At 39.3% G+C, this 16,652-nt stretch overlaps 1 protein-coding gene across 1 annotated transcript in view; it reads right to left on the bottom strand.

The window, feature by feature from the left end:
- The window catches only part of cdk13 (cyclin dependent kinase 13), a 75,768-nt gene that overhangs the window by 21,438 nt on the left and 37,678 nt on the right, over positions 1-16,652 (bottom strand). Inside the window, exons 8-12 of the mRNA XM_043688920.2 lie at positions 14,271-14,372; positions 11,490-11,567; positions 9,740-9,856; positions 6,802-6,933; positions 4,252-4,451 (exon numbers count right to left, since the gene is read on the bottom strand). Of these exons, the coding sequence (XP_043544855.1) occupies positions 4,252-4,451; positions 6,802-6,933; positions 9,740-9,856; positions 11,490-11,567; positions 14,271-14,372 (629 nt within the window). The remainder of the gene's footprint in view (positions 1-4,251; positions 4,452-6,801; positions 6,934-9,739; positions 9,857-11,489; positions 11,568-14,270; positions 14,373-16,652) is intronic.

Genomic DNA, 16,652 nt, shown 5'->3' with positions numbered 1-16,652 from the left:
TTAACTAAAGGTAATATTCTTGGTCCCACCATAATATGTGTTTTGTTACCACTGGTAATTTGTTTGACCCAGAGCTATGCAAATTCTTTCAAACATCAAGATAGCATATTTTCACATCAAAGCCTGCCTCCATTCTACTGTAGTCCCATTGCCAGTGAAGCTTTTGCCACTTCCTAATCCAATATTTTCAATGTTTCAATTAACAGCCTGCATAATTCTAGCACATCAAAATGCACTGTTCATTACCTGTTCTGCACTAAGTTCTGTTCAGGAATGACTTTTACCATCACAGAAGTTGAATAATTTATTGAAAACATAAAACCATGGATAAAATGTGTTCTAAGTCCTCACAGACTTCACTCTGTCCTGCTACTAATATCACATACATATTTGTCATTTTTCCTGTTCACTATCTTCTGACTCTGGCCTTTCATGTCACATAATACCTGCTCCTACCCAGTGCTTCACGAATGATAGCATATCATCGTCTAAGTGGATCTTACCTCTTTTAATTTAAATCCCTAACTCTACTTTTGTCCTCAATTAAAACTCATCTCAAATCTCATCTGTTACATTTCAAGACTTTTTTGATTATGCTTCTCAGAAAGGATTACAAAAAAGCTATTTTTTTTCCTTAGAATGCAATGTATATTTCAGGTTTTAAGAGATCACAATGAAGGCTTCTTAATCTGATGAATAGGAAGTAATTTTCTTCAGGCACTAAACAAAACATGGTTTGTTAGTCAGTGTGGATTGTCACAAAAACTCTAATCCCTACTTGAGTAATAAGATAGAAGGAAATAATGTTGCATCTGCTAGAAAATATGCTATGTTTGGAAAGGCCAGAAAAAGCAGCTCTTGATCAGAATTCAGAGCAGTTAATTTAACAAGACAAGTTACTGAAGAGGGCAGTATAATGTTTTCATTATTTTTAAGTCACTGAATGAAAATTATTTGTATAGGCTGAATATGGTGAATTTGATCATAGCCACTGCCCCAGATATCCATATCAAGGTGACATAAAACACTTCAAAGACTCATCCAAGGCAAAGGACAAATTATATCACGTGGCAGAATTCCACATTGCAACTGGGCTCCGAGAAAATCAGCTGTTCTTGAATGTCCTGCTGAATTTATTGGCAACTACCTTTTTTTTTAGTCCTAGTTATGATCACCACTCTGCAAATGAAAATACCTTTCATGATCTTAATAATCCCTCAAGGTCATTGCTCAAATCTTCTCTAGAAAAGAGAAATGAAGTCAGCTTGTTCAATATTTCATTACAGGTATAAAGTCTCAGCTCTGAAACATTCTTGGTAAATATCTTTTGTACCGTCTCCAGTACCTAGATAATACTTTACAATATGGAGACCAGAGCTGTTTATAATAATGTGCTCCAAACAAATTTTAATCTTGCTGCTTCTCAATTTTATCCTTTTAGAGAGCCATTTTATTTTAAAGTGGCATTATTAACCTACATTGCTACTGTTACTGATTGGAGTCTCTGGAACCCTAAATCCTTCTCTCTTAGATACACATTTTCCAAGTATTAAATGACCTCCTTAATCATTTCCCGCCCCCCCCCCGCCCTTCCCTCTTTGTGAGGTGTTACACTGAATCTCCTTTGAAATTAAGTAGCCAGCCTGCAAGTATATTATGCTTGTTTACATTTTTGAAAGAATTTGAAACAGTTAAAGCACGATCTTCCATTTTTGAAACCTGTGCTGGCTACTCATTATATCAGTTTCTTGATGTTTTCTACTACATCTTTGAATAAAGATCCACTACTTTTCCTTCCTTTTCTTACAGAACTGATCTATAATTTCTTAGACTTATTCTATGGATAACAGTAGCGATGCCAAAGAATGTTGTTCCAGACCCAGTTTTTCCCATGAGCTTAATAATGCTTCATTGCATGGCAAATGACGACATTGGTAAAAATGTGAGCATTTCACACCAGTAATCTTAGGGAATTATAAAACCCTGATATATTACTACTTTTTACATTTTTATAATTCTTACACTTAATGTGCAACTAACATTCTCAGCATTATGCAAGTATGGGGTAAAATACAGAAAGTGTGTCCAAACTGTAAAGCATCTATAAAATTGCTGTGGTGAATAGAAATTTCAGTCAGAAATGCTGTTTCTACAGGGACCCATTTTAAAAGCTGGCATAAACCCGAGTTTAAAAGCTACATACACAACTATGGCCTCCATCAGTCTGTTCATTGCTACAAATTTTCAACTTGAGTTTCATAAAGGGAAAAAACATTTTATTACAAGGTAGCAGATTAGGTGTGCATACTTCTTCCTGAAGTTTGTGCTCAACATTTTATACTGCTTCTAACACACTAATTATGGGAAAACAACTCAAATTTTATCTGTTAACATGGTCAATACAATGATAAAAATATAATGGTAAATTTACGCCAGAATCTAAAAGTTTTGTACACTTCAAATTCACAAAAAAACAGACTTTAGTTTTACCATTTATTTGAATATAGCACATGTTCTAACACAGAACCAGCACAACTGTGGATATCAACAAAAAACCAAAACTGTTAGCAAAAGTGAATGCAGTGGACCATATTTTATGACTGACCCTTACAATATGAAATCAAAACTAAGATCTACACTTGAATCTACAGGACATATGCCTTATGTCACCATAATAAAAAAAAACTAAGCAGTTTATTGGAATTCTGGCCCATGCATTGTGTAATGTAGTCAGCACACCACAAACAGGAAAAGCAGCATAACTGGAATGACTTGCAGTCTAGCTCAAATGCAACAAGCAAAACGATGTCCTGTTACGTTTTAACTAGATTTTGCTGGATGCGTACTGAAAAACAGATCCATACAATAATCTTTAGTGGAATTTATGAAAATGATATCCTTTATGTCAGTACTTGCAGTACAAGTGCATCAGTTGCATGTTGTGTCCTGACATCTCTAGAACAATGCAGCAAATGCTTTATAATTCTGGCTCAAATTAAAATAATGTTCCCGTTTACCCACCAGACATCCAGAGAGGAGTTGAAAATGCAAAGTGGAATCCAAATAAGCGTACAGCTTCCTGTATTATTGAGTGGTCAAATTAGCAGGTCAAAATCTTTATTGACAGTGATTGCAAAAAATGGCTTAAAAGAGTCTCTTGACTGTGCAAGAATACTGGTTTTGTGAAATATCACTGCAAAGTCAAATAATAAAGAAAGTGATTGAATGCATCCTCCACGCATACTGTGTTACTCTGTATAAAACAAACTGTATGCCTAAATCCCCCAAAAACTAACATTTTTAGGTATAATTGAGTAAATGTGTTATTAGATGACAGAGAATGTCAAGTGAACATTACAGTTCTTCTCTTAATACTGCAAGGGATTTTTAATGCACACATGAACACAGAAGAGACCTTTATCTAATGTCTGATTCAAAAGATAGGACTTCTAACAATGTAGCATTCCCTCATGTTGGCCCAGATGTGTGTTCAAGTCCTGAAGTGGGGCACAGTTTCTACTTACAACTTTTTGACTTAAGAGATGACAGCATTACCAAGTTAAATCAAGCAAAATAAATTACAAAGACACATGGAGTCACAGAGAGGTTAGTTTATATATCCAAAAAGCTGAGGATTAACATGACTCATGAAGGAAGGCCCAACCCCAAGGAGAGAATTGAATCACTTGCAATGAAACAAGGCAGGAAGTATGAAAGGGCTAAACAAAAAAGGTGCAAATGAAATAAGTCGAAGACACTTACATAAATACCCAGGAAACAGAGACAGGGACAGTGGCAGGGCAGGAGGCACAGAGCAAGAACGCGAGAGAGCATGCGCACGAACGCAAGAGGGGGCAACAGAAACAGACAAGGCCAGAGAGAGAGTTTTTGTGTGTGTGTGGGGGGGGGGGGGGGGAGAGAGAGAGAGAGAGAGAAGGTGGAGGATTACCTTGCTTAAGAGGAAGTTCATCCAGTCACGAGGCACTGAATTTGTTCAACATTTGACTTGAGAAACCGTTTTACTTGGATACGATTTGTATGTGCCAGTGATTTTTTTTCCACTTGTCTACCACCAGTGTTGTTTAGACCACAGTATGCTTTATTTGAAAAATTCTACAGACTAAGTTGAGTTTGGAGTACAGAATGTGGAGACACACTGAAGATACATTTACACACCAGGCCCTTTTATTATTGGACATGAGACACAACAGAAAATGGGAGAAGCCAACAGAAAGCAGAGTTATCACTGACCTATTCCTATACTGGAATTGCCCTGAGTTTTATGTTGAGAAAGCTGCAAGCCTTGAGGTGTGTTGCTCCTGCTGTCATCCATGCCTAAAGCAGAATCCTTACGAGGAACTTTAGGTGCTGCATCATCACTAATTCCAGACTGTTTCTGTCTTCGCCGCTTTTTGCTCCATAATTCATGGCAATCTTGCCAGTGTGGTAGGCTGCAAAGAGACAACATTCTTACAGTTAGCACAATAAACACTGGCAGTTACATATGTCCTTCATCAGCCTTGTTCAAATTTCTGTAATCTGAGATTGCTTCAGGCACTTAGCCCCACTACAAACCTCTTGCTTATAATGGAGATACAAAATAACTCTTTCCAAAAAAATGCTTACTATATCTATAAAGCATATTTTGTTTCGTAGAGGAGGCAACAGGAACAGGTTTAAGTGATCAATTCATGACAGTGGAGACACAGATACTGATTCGGACCTGTACTAATATATTTAAAATTGCAACAAAGCAACTTCAATTGCAGACAGAGACAGATAATAAAAATACATTTTTAAAAATGGATTTGATGCCTTTCAAAGAAAACAGGTGCAACAAATTGAATTGATCTACTGGACTGGTTTGTCCATAATCCCTTTGGAGAAATCAACATTAGGGTTTCTAGACATTTGCTTGCCTCTAATGCCACCAATTCAATAATTAGTTACTTGGGTTGGGTAGCTTGGGTTGTGGACCACATTCTATCTGCCCCAATGTGGGGAGAAAAATATTAAGAAAGGGAACACCATATGCAAAGACAGCTGTACTTTCAAAAGGAAGGTACTAATTGTCCTTTCACTTTTTCCAGGAACTATGACCATTTCTCTACCACTCTACAATCCGCATATTCACAACAGAAGGGAAAGAAATCAGAGATGTCAATAAACTGTCGGTAGCAGGTTGGGAAGAAAATTTAGATCAGAACAGGGAGCAGCAGTAGACAACCCCTGACCAAACTTCTGTCTATACCAACTATTTGCCTGCTTAACTCACTACAAATTCAACACTTAATAAAAAAAAGTGTCAAAAATAAAACCAAAGAAAGGTCACAAAACAGAATTTAGCCATTTAGTCCATGCCTGCAATGACTCAATAAACCAATCACCAATGCTAATCCCAATTAGCAGCATTTGGTCTGGAGCCTGGCAGATTATAGCCTTTCAGGTGCAGATCCAGATTCCTTTTAGAGGAGTTGACACATTCAGGCTCCACCACCAAACTGAGCAGTGAATTCTTGACAGCCATTCCCGTTAAGTGAAAACATTTGTATCATTTCTGCATTAATCCTTTCACTAACCATCTTAAAACTGCACCCTCTGCTAACTGACCTTGCTGCTAGGGAAAACATGCCTTCTCTCTGAACTGCATCAAAGTTCTTCATTACTTTGTACACCTCAGTCTCCTCTGCTCTATGGATAGGCTAGGGTTGGTATCCTATCTTTCTGCATAACTGTGATTTTCAAGATCCAACAACAATCTTCTAAATCTCCCATACTTTCTCTAGAGCGATTATGGTCCTTCCTGTAATATGGTGACTAAAACTACACTCAAAACTCCAGTTGTGGCAAAACCAGTGTCTTATAGTTCAAGGATTACATTCCTAATTTTGCCCAATAAAGAAAACATCCCAAATGCCTATTTTAACAACTTATCCATTTATCCTACCATCTTCAGGAATCTTTGGACAGGCACTTTCATGGTCTCTCATTTCCTTTTACCCCTCTCAATAGCCTCTCATTCACTGCGTAATCTCTTGCTTAGTTTGCCTCCCACAAATGCAAATTCTATTTGCCACTTTTCTGACCAAACAAAATCTTTCTGCAATCAACAATCATCCTCTTCCTGATCATCCATCAGGCCAGTTTTTGTGTTCCCTGCAAATTTCCCAATTATGCCTCCTACATTTAAGTCCTGTTACTGAACCAATTTTGGATTCAACCCGCCATATTCACTGCATCTCATGACTTAAATTTTTCTGACTAGTCTACCACGTCAAATGCCTAATTAAAATCCATGTCGACCAATTGCACTACACTAACGTCAAACATTCACTGTTACTTCTTCAAAACGTTCAACTGTTACGAAGACATGATATTCCCTTAAATGAAACCATGCTGAGTATTCCTGACTGATCTATGTCTGTTCATTTAACAGTCAATCCTTTCTTTCAATATTGACTCCAGTAATTTTCTCCACCATTGAGGTCAGACTGACCAGTCTATAGTTATTTAGCCTAAGCCTTGCACCTTCTTTAAATAATGCTGGCAGAACTCCAGTCCACTGGTATCTCAATGATTGGAAAATGATCCTCAGAGCAGCTGTTAGTTCCTCCCTGGCTTCCTTTAGCAGCCAACTAGGTTGTAGTTGTAGAGTAGGTTGAATGGATCGGAGCACTTCTCAACTGGCATTTACTGCACTAGAGTGGTAAAAAATGATACAAACTAGATAGGCCTTTTTTTTCATCTTAGTATTATTTGAGAATTTCTATTAACGTGCTTAGCATTTAGAGGGAAACTTACTCGGGTGGAGGCATTTTTGTAGGATCCACTTCTCTCAGGAAATCAGACTGAAGGGCATGTTCAGCAGTGCAGCGTTTACTGGGATCCAGAGCTAACATGTGATCGAAGAGATCCAGAGCAGTTGCTGGAATACTGGAAAAAACACAATTGCAAGTGGAAAAGTAACCCAAACCTCAATCTTCAGAAATCTCAGACACAAACACACAGCTTATATGTATATTACTGATTCTACTGGAAACAAAAGCACAAATGGTGCCACCTCCCAACTTATGAAAGCACCAAAAAAGAAATAAAAACATGTGGATACACTATGCTTGTAGGTAATTAAATAGGATTCAAACTCTGCTTTGAAAGGATGAATCTTAACAACAGCAAGCAACAGGAATGCATCCACACTAATTAAAGCTAACAACCAGAGGATTTCACACAAAAGAACAAAAATGTTAAGGGAGCTTAAAAGGTGACAACTTATGGCATTCAGTGCAATGATCAGGTATTTGTGCAGATAATCTTTGTCTGATATAAAAAGAGAAAGGGATGAGAAGCTTGCATGGCTGGCTGTATTGAGACAGAAACAGAGCTAATGCTTAATTTCAGTATGACTCTTCTATGGAACTGAAAGGAGTTGGAAAATAATTGTTTTACGTTAGTGACAGAGGGGAGGAGAAGTGAAACAGATGATGGTCATGCCCATTGCAAAGACAAAAACAATGATAGTAAAGGAGTGAGATATGGAAAACGGGTGAAAATACTAGCTGTGAAAGAGTGTCCACTCTGCTGAAGTCATAGCCAGCAATTCACAATCAAGGCATGGCCAGGGGAGGTTGGGGCACATAAGAAAAAGTGGTTTACAGAGCTCATATTCTGAAGTTGTGGAATTCAATACTGATGGCTTCAGGCTGTAAAGTGACTAAGTTGAAGTTATGGCTCTATTCTTCTAACTTGTGCTGATTTCATTGGAATAATATAGTCATCCCCAAGATGGAAATCTCAATGAGAGCAAGGGAGAAATCATTGAAATGACAACATAGAAGGTCTGGATTATTCTTATGATAGAGCAGAGAGGTTTCATAATGCAGTCACCCAGTTTCTACTAAATTGAAAGTACAAGTAAAATGCTACTACACTGGATCACACATTTGGGGGCCTGGTCAGCCAGGAGGGTGAAGGTGAATGGTCAAGTGTTATACCTCTTCTGATTGCAAGGCAAGTGCCAGGGTGAGTGAGGAAGTCTTGAAAGCGATGGGAGAGTGAACCACAGTGTCACAGAGGGTGATACTGCAAAATGCAGATAATGGAGAGGTGAGTAAGATATGTTTAGTAGTGGTATGGTGCTAGAGTTGGCTGAAATGGCAGAAAATGATCCTTTGAATACAGAGACTAGTGCAGAAAGGGATAGGGGTAGGGCAAAAGTGCATGAGATAGATCAGGCACTGTCGAGGACCCCATTACCCATGTTGGTGGGAAAACACGAAAAATCCTCAGTTGAGGATAAAAGAGAACATGTCAGAGACACCACAGTAGAACAATGTAATGGAAAGGGGGCAAAAGAGAATGGGATCCTGGCAGGAAGGTGACAGCAGATACAAGATAACTATGAAGGGTGTGATTTTGCAATGAATTATTCATGAAAAGCATACCCTAAAAGACAGCAGAAAGAAGTTTCAGAGATGGACCAAGTGGAAGGAGGATGGAAATTGGAAGAAAACTGATTAACTTTTTCAATTCCAGGCAAAAACAGGGAGTCGTTTTGCTGACATTATAATATAATAGACAAAGATTTGTGGGCACATTTCCCCCCCACCATCCCACACCATGGTGAAGAGTTAGGGTCCGAACTCATGTAAAGCTTTCAAAAGAACCACAACTACAATTAAGATAGTAAGAAAGATGTTCAAGGTAGGAACAGGCTGAAATGATTAGTCTGCCAGACCTGACTGACTTGTGGATTTTGGGAAGGAGGTAAAAGCAGATAGAGTTGGATTAGGAGACAATGAGGTGGGAAAATATTCAGAGGAGACGAGATCAGTGAAAATCCTGGAAACAACATTTTATAATTCAGTGATAGGGTCATAAGCCCAGTGAAGACAGGAGGAAGTGACTGAAATTTTGCGCTCAGTTTCTGCAAGGTAGAACAATCACTGTCTTTTAGATAAGTCAAGACATGTATGAACTGAATTGATTATAGGTTTGAGGGTATTTAGCTATCTTCTAAACTGAAAATAAATCAGAATTTATTTTCTAAAATAAATCTAATCTGGATTAGAATCAGACTCCTGCTCAGGGGAAGTGGAAAGAATGGAATGGAAAACATTTCTGTTTCCAAAGTTCTGGCCTCATTTTACTGAGCAGACTGGATTTTCCTCTCAGATTCACTAAAAACCTAACCAAGCTTCCTAAGTGAGCAATATTAAGTCCTTCCTTATATCACTAGAGTTAGTCTCTAAAACACAACAGGAAATTGGCATCTGTTAATTCATCAGTACTACCTCTTCAATCTGCTGTAATCACATTTCTCTAGCCTATTCCATATCTTTATATTTTTTGCCTTTCAAAATACTTAACCCACCCCTTATAAACAATATCTGTCACATTTTAACAGCTACCTGTGGTAAACCAATCCATATTTCAGTAAATTTTAAGGAATACCCAACTTGCCTCTTCAGTCTTCTAATATCCCTCAATCTAACCACCTTCATCACAGATTCACCATCTCATCGAAACTATTACTATCTATCCTTTAAATCCTTCTATAATTTTGAAACTTTCTAGATCTTTCCTTAAGCCACTTAAAACTTTCCTAAAAAGCAATAACGTTTTACTTCTGATACCTAATTCAAGGTGGTTCTCTTAGGTGCACAATGGTATGAACAGGATTAACAAAGACTGCACCAATAATCTCCCAGATTCCGAAGTGTGTCTTCAGTAGTACACTTACAAAGAATATTCTTCTCTTAATCTTCTGCGATACTGTTTCTTTGGTTTCATGGTATGGAAATAAGGTAGTTTAATCACGTCAGGCCACACTGCTGGACACGGGCTACCACAGATTCGGCTATTGGAAAAATATGAAACAAGTTGAATGCTAGCAACTGTTTTTCTGTAGATGGTATTGCTTTCATATTAGGTTTCCCAACCTTGGCTTATCTAAAGTTAGCATTTGTGTTTAAATCCCAAGTACCACTTCACCCACATTAAGAAACCAACAAGTAGAACATGGTTGGCAAAAACTTTTCCATTTTGTGTTGGTAAGATAAAGTATTGCATGCCCAGGAGGTTCAAATTAAAGTGCCTGTGATCTAGTGGACAAGACCCTAACTTAAAAGTTGTGGTTATTGAAGAACTAGACTGTGAACCACAATGCCTACAAATGTCAGGTGCATTATGTAGCTTAACAGTGAAAAAGAGATCCCTTTGAGCAGAAACTAGACTGTGGTCTCATTGTGTTGCTTTTGAATAGCTGCATGGCAAATAATTGGTTGTGATGTAATTTGTTGTGCCCCAGCTATATTGTTACTAAATGACATTTCCACTTAATTCTCCTCACCAGAAGGAGCAGATCAACAGCTCAAACCAAAAAAACCAACAGATGGGAATTAGAGACCAATAAGAGGTGATTTACATACCACCTCAGCAATGAACATGGCTCAGTTAGAGTGGTTTTCTTGGCCAATAATTTAATAGTCAGTCACATTTCCCACAGGTGGATATTCACTATTTGTTTTGAACATTACCAAGCGGTGTGGTTGATAAAGTCGGACAATATGCAGCCTACCATCACCTTCTCAATGCAACTGGTGATAGGGAATTAGGCAATTGTCACTAAAAACTCTGACTGATATTGAGATGTGATTATTGCTCAACTGTGTCTATGGGGAATTGTAAAATTTAGTGTGTTGGGTTACCTTGCTCTGAATAATGTTGAAAATATGTCCTACCCATATCTGACAAATTCATTTATTAACAGGATGGTAATTTGATAAACTATCATGCTTTGGTACATTTTAGCTGTAAGCATGTGCAATTGTATGGATTACAGCTTTTGGAAATGTTTGAAAGCATACAGACTCATATATAAAGAACATGCAAGGCACTGAGCAGGACACTTTCACAGGCACTTTTAGATTCTCACGAACTTGTGTGTTACAAAGTTTACATATGGTAGGTTGTACTGCAGATGAGAAGTGCTAGTTTGGTTTCAGCAAATTTGGGAGTACTCATTGAAACTGAATATTTAAACTGATGTTAACTGAAATTTTAAGTTAGATATTTAGGTGAACTGGCTAGACAACTTCAGCAAAGAACTGACAATTTGGCTTTTGCAGCTGTATTTTAATATACTACATGGGGTAATGCTGACTTATCCAGGACATGGTTATCCATGCATACCATATACCATCATAAAGGTTGTGGCTCAGCTGTAGAAGGATGCTCAAGCTGTTAATTGTAACAGATTTACCTGTATTCTCATTCTGGTATTTATTCACCAACAAGTACAAATAGAAGAAATCAGGAATCAAGAAATATAAATGAACTGGGGCTTAAAGGTTACCATATAGGATGGTGCATAATGCAGAGCAAGCGAATTTCTTTGAAAATGGCAGATATTAATTTGGAGTATTAACACTGATTGCAAATCTGAACACAAATTCTGAATATTAAAGGACATTAATAACAAGAGCACCTACCTGATCAACTCCAATTGAGCAAGTTCTTGATTTGCTTGGAAGATAGGCTTTTTCGTAAAAAGCTCACCCAAAATACATCTGTATGAAATAAAATATTAGCTTTAAGAACCTACATGCATATCAGCTTTGAGTATCGACATACTGAGTTACTTATGAGATGACAGAACACTTGCTTCTGATTTTTTTTCTGACAGCCAATGTAGTGATTATAATGAGGTCAACCAGGTGACTCTCATAATGAGTTTCCCTGATTGGATCAGGTTAACAGGCCCAGTAAGGGAGTTCTCCTGCTGACATATGAACAGGGGTGTACCCTCCCCTTCACTGTTCTGATCACACAGCACTGCCCACCCGGGTGTTTTCCTATCTTCCTGGTGGTGGAGTTTGAATAAAGATTCGTGCACTTTGTGTCTTTCACTGTGTCTCACACCTGCACACACACACCATGGGTGCTGGGGGTAAAAAAAGAGGATGGGTGCTAAGAAAAAACTAAATAAATAAACAGGGGTGTCAGGGGTTCTATTCACTCTCAGAGCTGGAAGGGTCAGCGTCATGTATTATGCACATGTAAAGGGCGACTTGGTGACAGAGACTGGCCTTTGGGGAGTTATTTCAGTGGCAGATGCAGTTTACTGTGGATAAATGTATGGTTATCCACTTTGGTGGCAAGAACAGGAAGGCAGACTACTACCTCAATTGAATCAATTTATGTAAAGGGGCAGTACAGAGAGATCTGGGTGTTCTTGTACACCAGTCAATGAAGGCAAGCATGCAGGTACAGCAGGTAGTGAAGGCGGCTAATAACATGCTGGCCTTCATAACAAGAGGAATGAGTATAGAAGCAAAGAGGTGCTTCTGCAGCTGTACAGGGCCCTGGTGAGACCATACTTGGAGTACTGTGTGCAGTTCTGGTCTCCAAATTTGAGAAAAGACATCCTGGCTATTGAGGGAGTGCAGCGTAGGTTCACGAGGTCAACTCCTGGAATGGCAGGATTACCTTACACTGAAAGACTGAAGCGACTGGGCTTGTATACCCTTGAGTTTAGAAGACTGAGAGGGGATCTGATTGAGACGTATAAGATTATGAAAGGATTGGACAGTCTGGCAGTAGGAAACATATTTCCAATGATGGGCGAGTGCCGAACCAGAGAACACAGCTTAAAATTACGGGGTAGACCATTTAGGACAGAGATGAGGAGAAACGTCTTCACCCAGAGAGTGGTGGCTGTGTGGAATGCTCTGCCCCAGAGGGCAGTGGAGGCCCACTCTCTGGATTCATTTAAGAAAGAGTTGGATAGAGCTCTCAAAGATAGTGGAATCAAGGGTTATGGAGATAAGGCAGGAACAGGATACTGATTAGGATGATCAGCCATGATTATATTGAATGGCAGTGCAGGCTCAAAGGGCTGAATGGCCTACTCCCGCACCTATTGTCTATTTACCAGCAGGGAATTTGAGTACCTCATTCAGCATTTATGGACAGCTCCATACCATCCATCATCCAATGATCTGATAGAAAGAGCATTCCAAACTTTGAAGACCAGCTTAAAGAAAACATCAACAGCTTCACTTGATACAAACTGTTCTGGCTTCTGTTTGATTGTAGGATGCTTCACGCAATTACATGGTTAGCTCCAGCAGAGTTGCTGATGGGGAGAAGACTCTGTACCAGGTTAAATCTGATCATCCCAGACCTATCAGGGGAACGGCATCAGGAATACAAATGCTGGAGACAAGATTCCTCCATCCGAGAGAGACAGTTTACTTCACGGGACAAAGTCTGGTGTCAAGACCATGGGAATGGCCTGACACGAATAAAAGGCATGGTTGACGTGAGGTCAGGTCCTTTGACATACAATGTTCGGATTGGTGAGGCACTCCTGAACAAGCACGTGGATTACATGAAAGGGGCAGGAGCTAAACATACTCAGAACATCCAGCAGGGCTGTCAGAACCTGTGGTCTCTCCCACTCTGTCTGGCATTGAAGAGACCTCTGAGAACACGATAAACATGGCAAATGTTGCAACCTCAACACTACTACTGCCTTAAATTGAGTTTTAGTTGAGATGCTCCAGGTGCTATAAGCAGTATACAATCTCGTGCACGTCGCCAGTATCCAAGGCATAGTTGGTGGAACTAGGCAGAGTGCAAAAATACCCAGGAGAAGCTACATGAAGAAGAATGGGCTCTTCGAGTGGTGAAGATGCAGTGATTGGAACATTGTCAGCCAACTGAATCTCTCAGAATAAGTTCCCTTACTGGGCTGTTAATCTGGTCCAATCAGGGAGTCCTAGTTGACAGGTATAAACCTGGATATCACTGGCCACCCGGGCATTTTCCTATCTTCCTGGTGGTGGAACTTGAATAAAGATTCGTGCACTTTGTGTCTTTCACTGTGTCTCACACCTGCACACACACACCATGGGTTCTGGGGGAAAAAAATAAGCACTACCGCACTTAGGTGGTAGTGTGAAAAAACAACAAAAAAAGAATTAACAGGAGCGTCCTTCACAAAGAAAAAAAATTAAAAAAATAAAAAATTAAAAATAAACAGGGGATTTTTTTTGATCACACAGCACTGCCCTTTGATATGAAGGGCAGTGCTTGTCACTGGCCACCCGGGTGTAAAAAAGAGATAAACCTGGGTATCAGGTGTTCTACTCATTGTAGGAGCTGGCTCTGTGCTAGCTGGGTCAGCATCATGTAAATAAAAGATGACTTTGTTGATGGCATAAAGGCTTTTGTGCAGCTATTTCAGCCAACATGGACAAATCACTTACCCACAGCTCCACACATCTATAGCTGGCGTATATCGCTCCTCTCCAAGCAAGAGTTCAGGTGGCCGGTACCAGAGAGTAATAACCTTATTGGTGTATGGTCGACTAAAATAGTAATCAGAAAATATAAAAGAAGAATTAATGCCTCAAAATTTTAATAAATTGTGAATTAAGCAAAACAGATAAAGGTTATAATGACAGAGAGAAACATATCCAATTAATGGCCAAAAAGTAAAATTTCCTGTTACCAGGACCTCTCAACCACAATAAAATATACCCACATTTGCTTCTTCCTCTTCAGCCCGTATTTCTGTAACGTCTGTTGTGTCTTTACGAACAGTGGTTGTTTCAACTTTCATCTGACATTTCACTGTTTCCCACCAGAACCCAAGGTTAAAACTATTAAGACTATTTCTTAAAAAGATGAGTTAACACTTTCCAGTTCCCACAATTTTAAACTCCATAAAAATTCCAAATTCACTCACAACATTAATATTGGCCCAACATCTAGACAGGACTTTCTACCGTGCACTTTAATTGGGCTCAGAAGAGGGCTCCTCATATCCAGTAAACATTTCCTCTTTTGTGCAGGCATAGCAGTTCCACTGATCTCACTTGTTTCAGTGTCTGCTTTATTTCCATTATTACTTTGAATTGTACTCAATTTCCATTTTTAGTTCCATCAAATGTAGTTTTCTACATAATCCTCATTCTTGCATTACCTTCAAATGTTTAAGTGCAGAGGCACTTATAGTGTACTGTATACTGTCTTCTACTCGAAAACCATTTTCTCATGGGGATCTCAGATTTTTAAAACTCAACAGTGACATTATGCAATCATAACTGCTCAATATGCTTCATCCGTCCTTTAAACTTGGTTGTATCCTGCATTAAGAACCTTAACATTTTGCCTTGGTTTCTCAATTGGAAAACATGTACAGCAAACCTTTTATTAACTGGAACCTACGAGGCCAGGAGTGTATCATTTGATCAAATATTCTGGTTGATCAAGAGGTCCACATAATCAATGTAAAAACACACACAAAGTAATAGTAACTTAATGTTGGGGGTATACACGCCTCGTTCCTACTGAAGGGCTCCTGCCCGAAACATCAATTCTCCTGTCCCTCGGTTGCTACCTGACCTGCTGAGCATTTCTGGCACCACTCGAATCTTGAGTGTATACACAATGTTATACTTTATTTACCGCATAAGCCACTTAAATAATTATGCAACTTTGTTTTAAATGACACTTAACAACAGAGAATCTATTCAATTACACCCTCAACTAACTGCTCAGACATCTGAGAGATCATGGTAATACAGCAAACTTTCAATACTTGGAGGATGTAACTTGCCGGTTAATGGAGAGTGGTGGTTCATAAGGTTCCAGTTAAAACAAAGTTTGCTGTATTATTTTCTTTTCTTATGGTGAAAATCTACAATTGCAGAAGGAAAAGTATAGACAAGTACATCATCACCAATATTTCTCCAAATATGATGAGCAACTTGGTAACTACCTGACAGACAGCAGGAGGCTGCTGTGGAAGGACTGCCAAGAGGTAGAGAAGTCAACGTTTTGGGTATAACCCTCCTTCAGGGCTGGGGGTGAGTGTAAGGAAAGCTGTACATAGGAATGGGTAAGGGATAGGTGAACACAGGTATAGGGTGTGACCTCGTTAGTCAATGGGAGGAATGAATCTGGTTGGTAGATAGAAAGAAGCATCAATCAGAGGAATGGAAGGGAGGGGAGGGGTTGATAAGGAAGGTTATTTGAAATTGGAGAACTCAATGTTGAGTCTTCTGGGCTGTCGCTATAAAAGATGAGGTATTGTTCCTCCAATTTACAGTCTGATTTGCTGTTACAATAGAGGAGGCCAAGGATGGTCATGTCGGAGAGGGAATGGGAAGGGGAATTAAAATGGGCAATGACTAGCAGGTCAGCTCGGTCCCTACAGGCTCGATGAAACGTGCCCTGAGTTTACATTTGGTCTCCTCAATGTACAGAACATCAGATACAGTAAACTAGGTTGGAGGAGAGGCAGGTGAACCTTTGTCTCGCCTGGAAGGATTGACTGGGGCCCTGGATGGAGGTTGGGGGGGGGGGGGGGGGGGGGGGGGGGGGTTGGTGTGCCAGCAGGTTTTTGCAATAAATTGCAGATTTATTGAAATCTGTTTTGAGTGGACACTGTGCTTGCAACTTTAATCCAGAATCCAAATCAAAAATAGTCCTGGAACAATATGAAATAGGATTACCCAAAGAGTGTTCCCCCATACAGATGTGACATGGAGTACAAATTCTGTGTGCACAAACCACGTACAATTTAATAGGGGCCAATCAACCTTGTTAGCACTTTTTTAAAAATCTTGCCTGGAGCAGATGAT

This window comes from Chiloscyllium plagiosum, unplaced genomic scaffold (assembly GCF_037043375.1).
Source record: "Chiloscyllium plagiosum isolate Xiang-an unplaced genomic scaffold, Cpla_swu_hap1 HiC_scaffold_4, whole genome shotgun sequence".
In the NCBI taxonomy this organism is placed as follows: domain Eukaryota; kingdom Metazoa; phylum Chordata; class Chondrichthyes; order Orectolobiformes; family Hemiscylliidae; genus Chiloscyllium; species Chiloscyllium plagiosum.
This window is presented reverse-complemented; position numbering and strand designations above follow the sequence as displayed.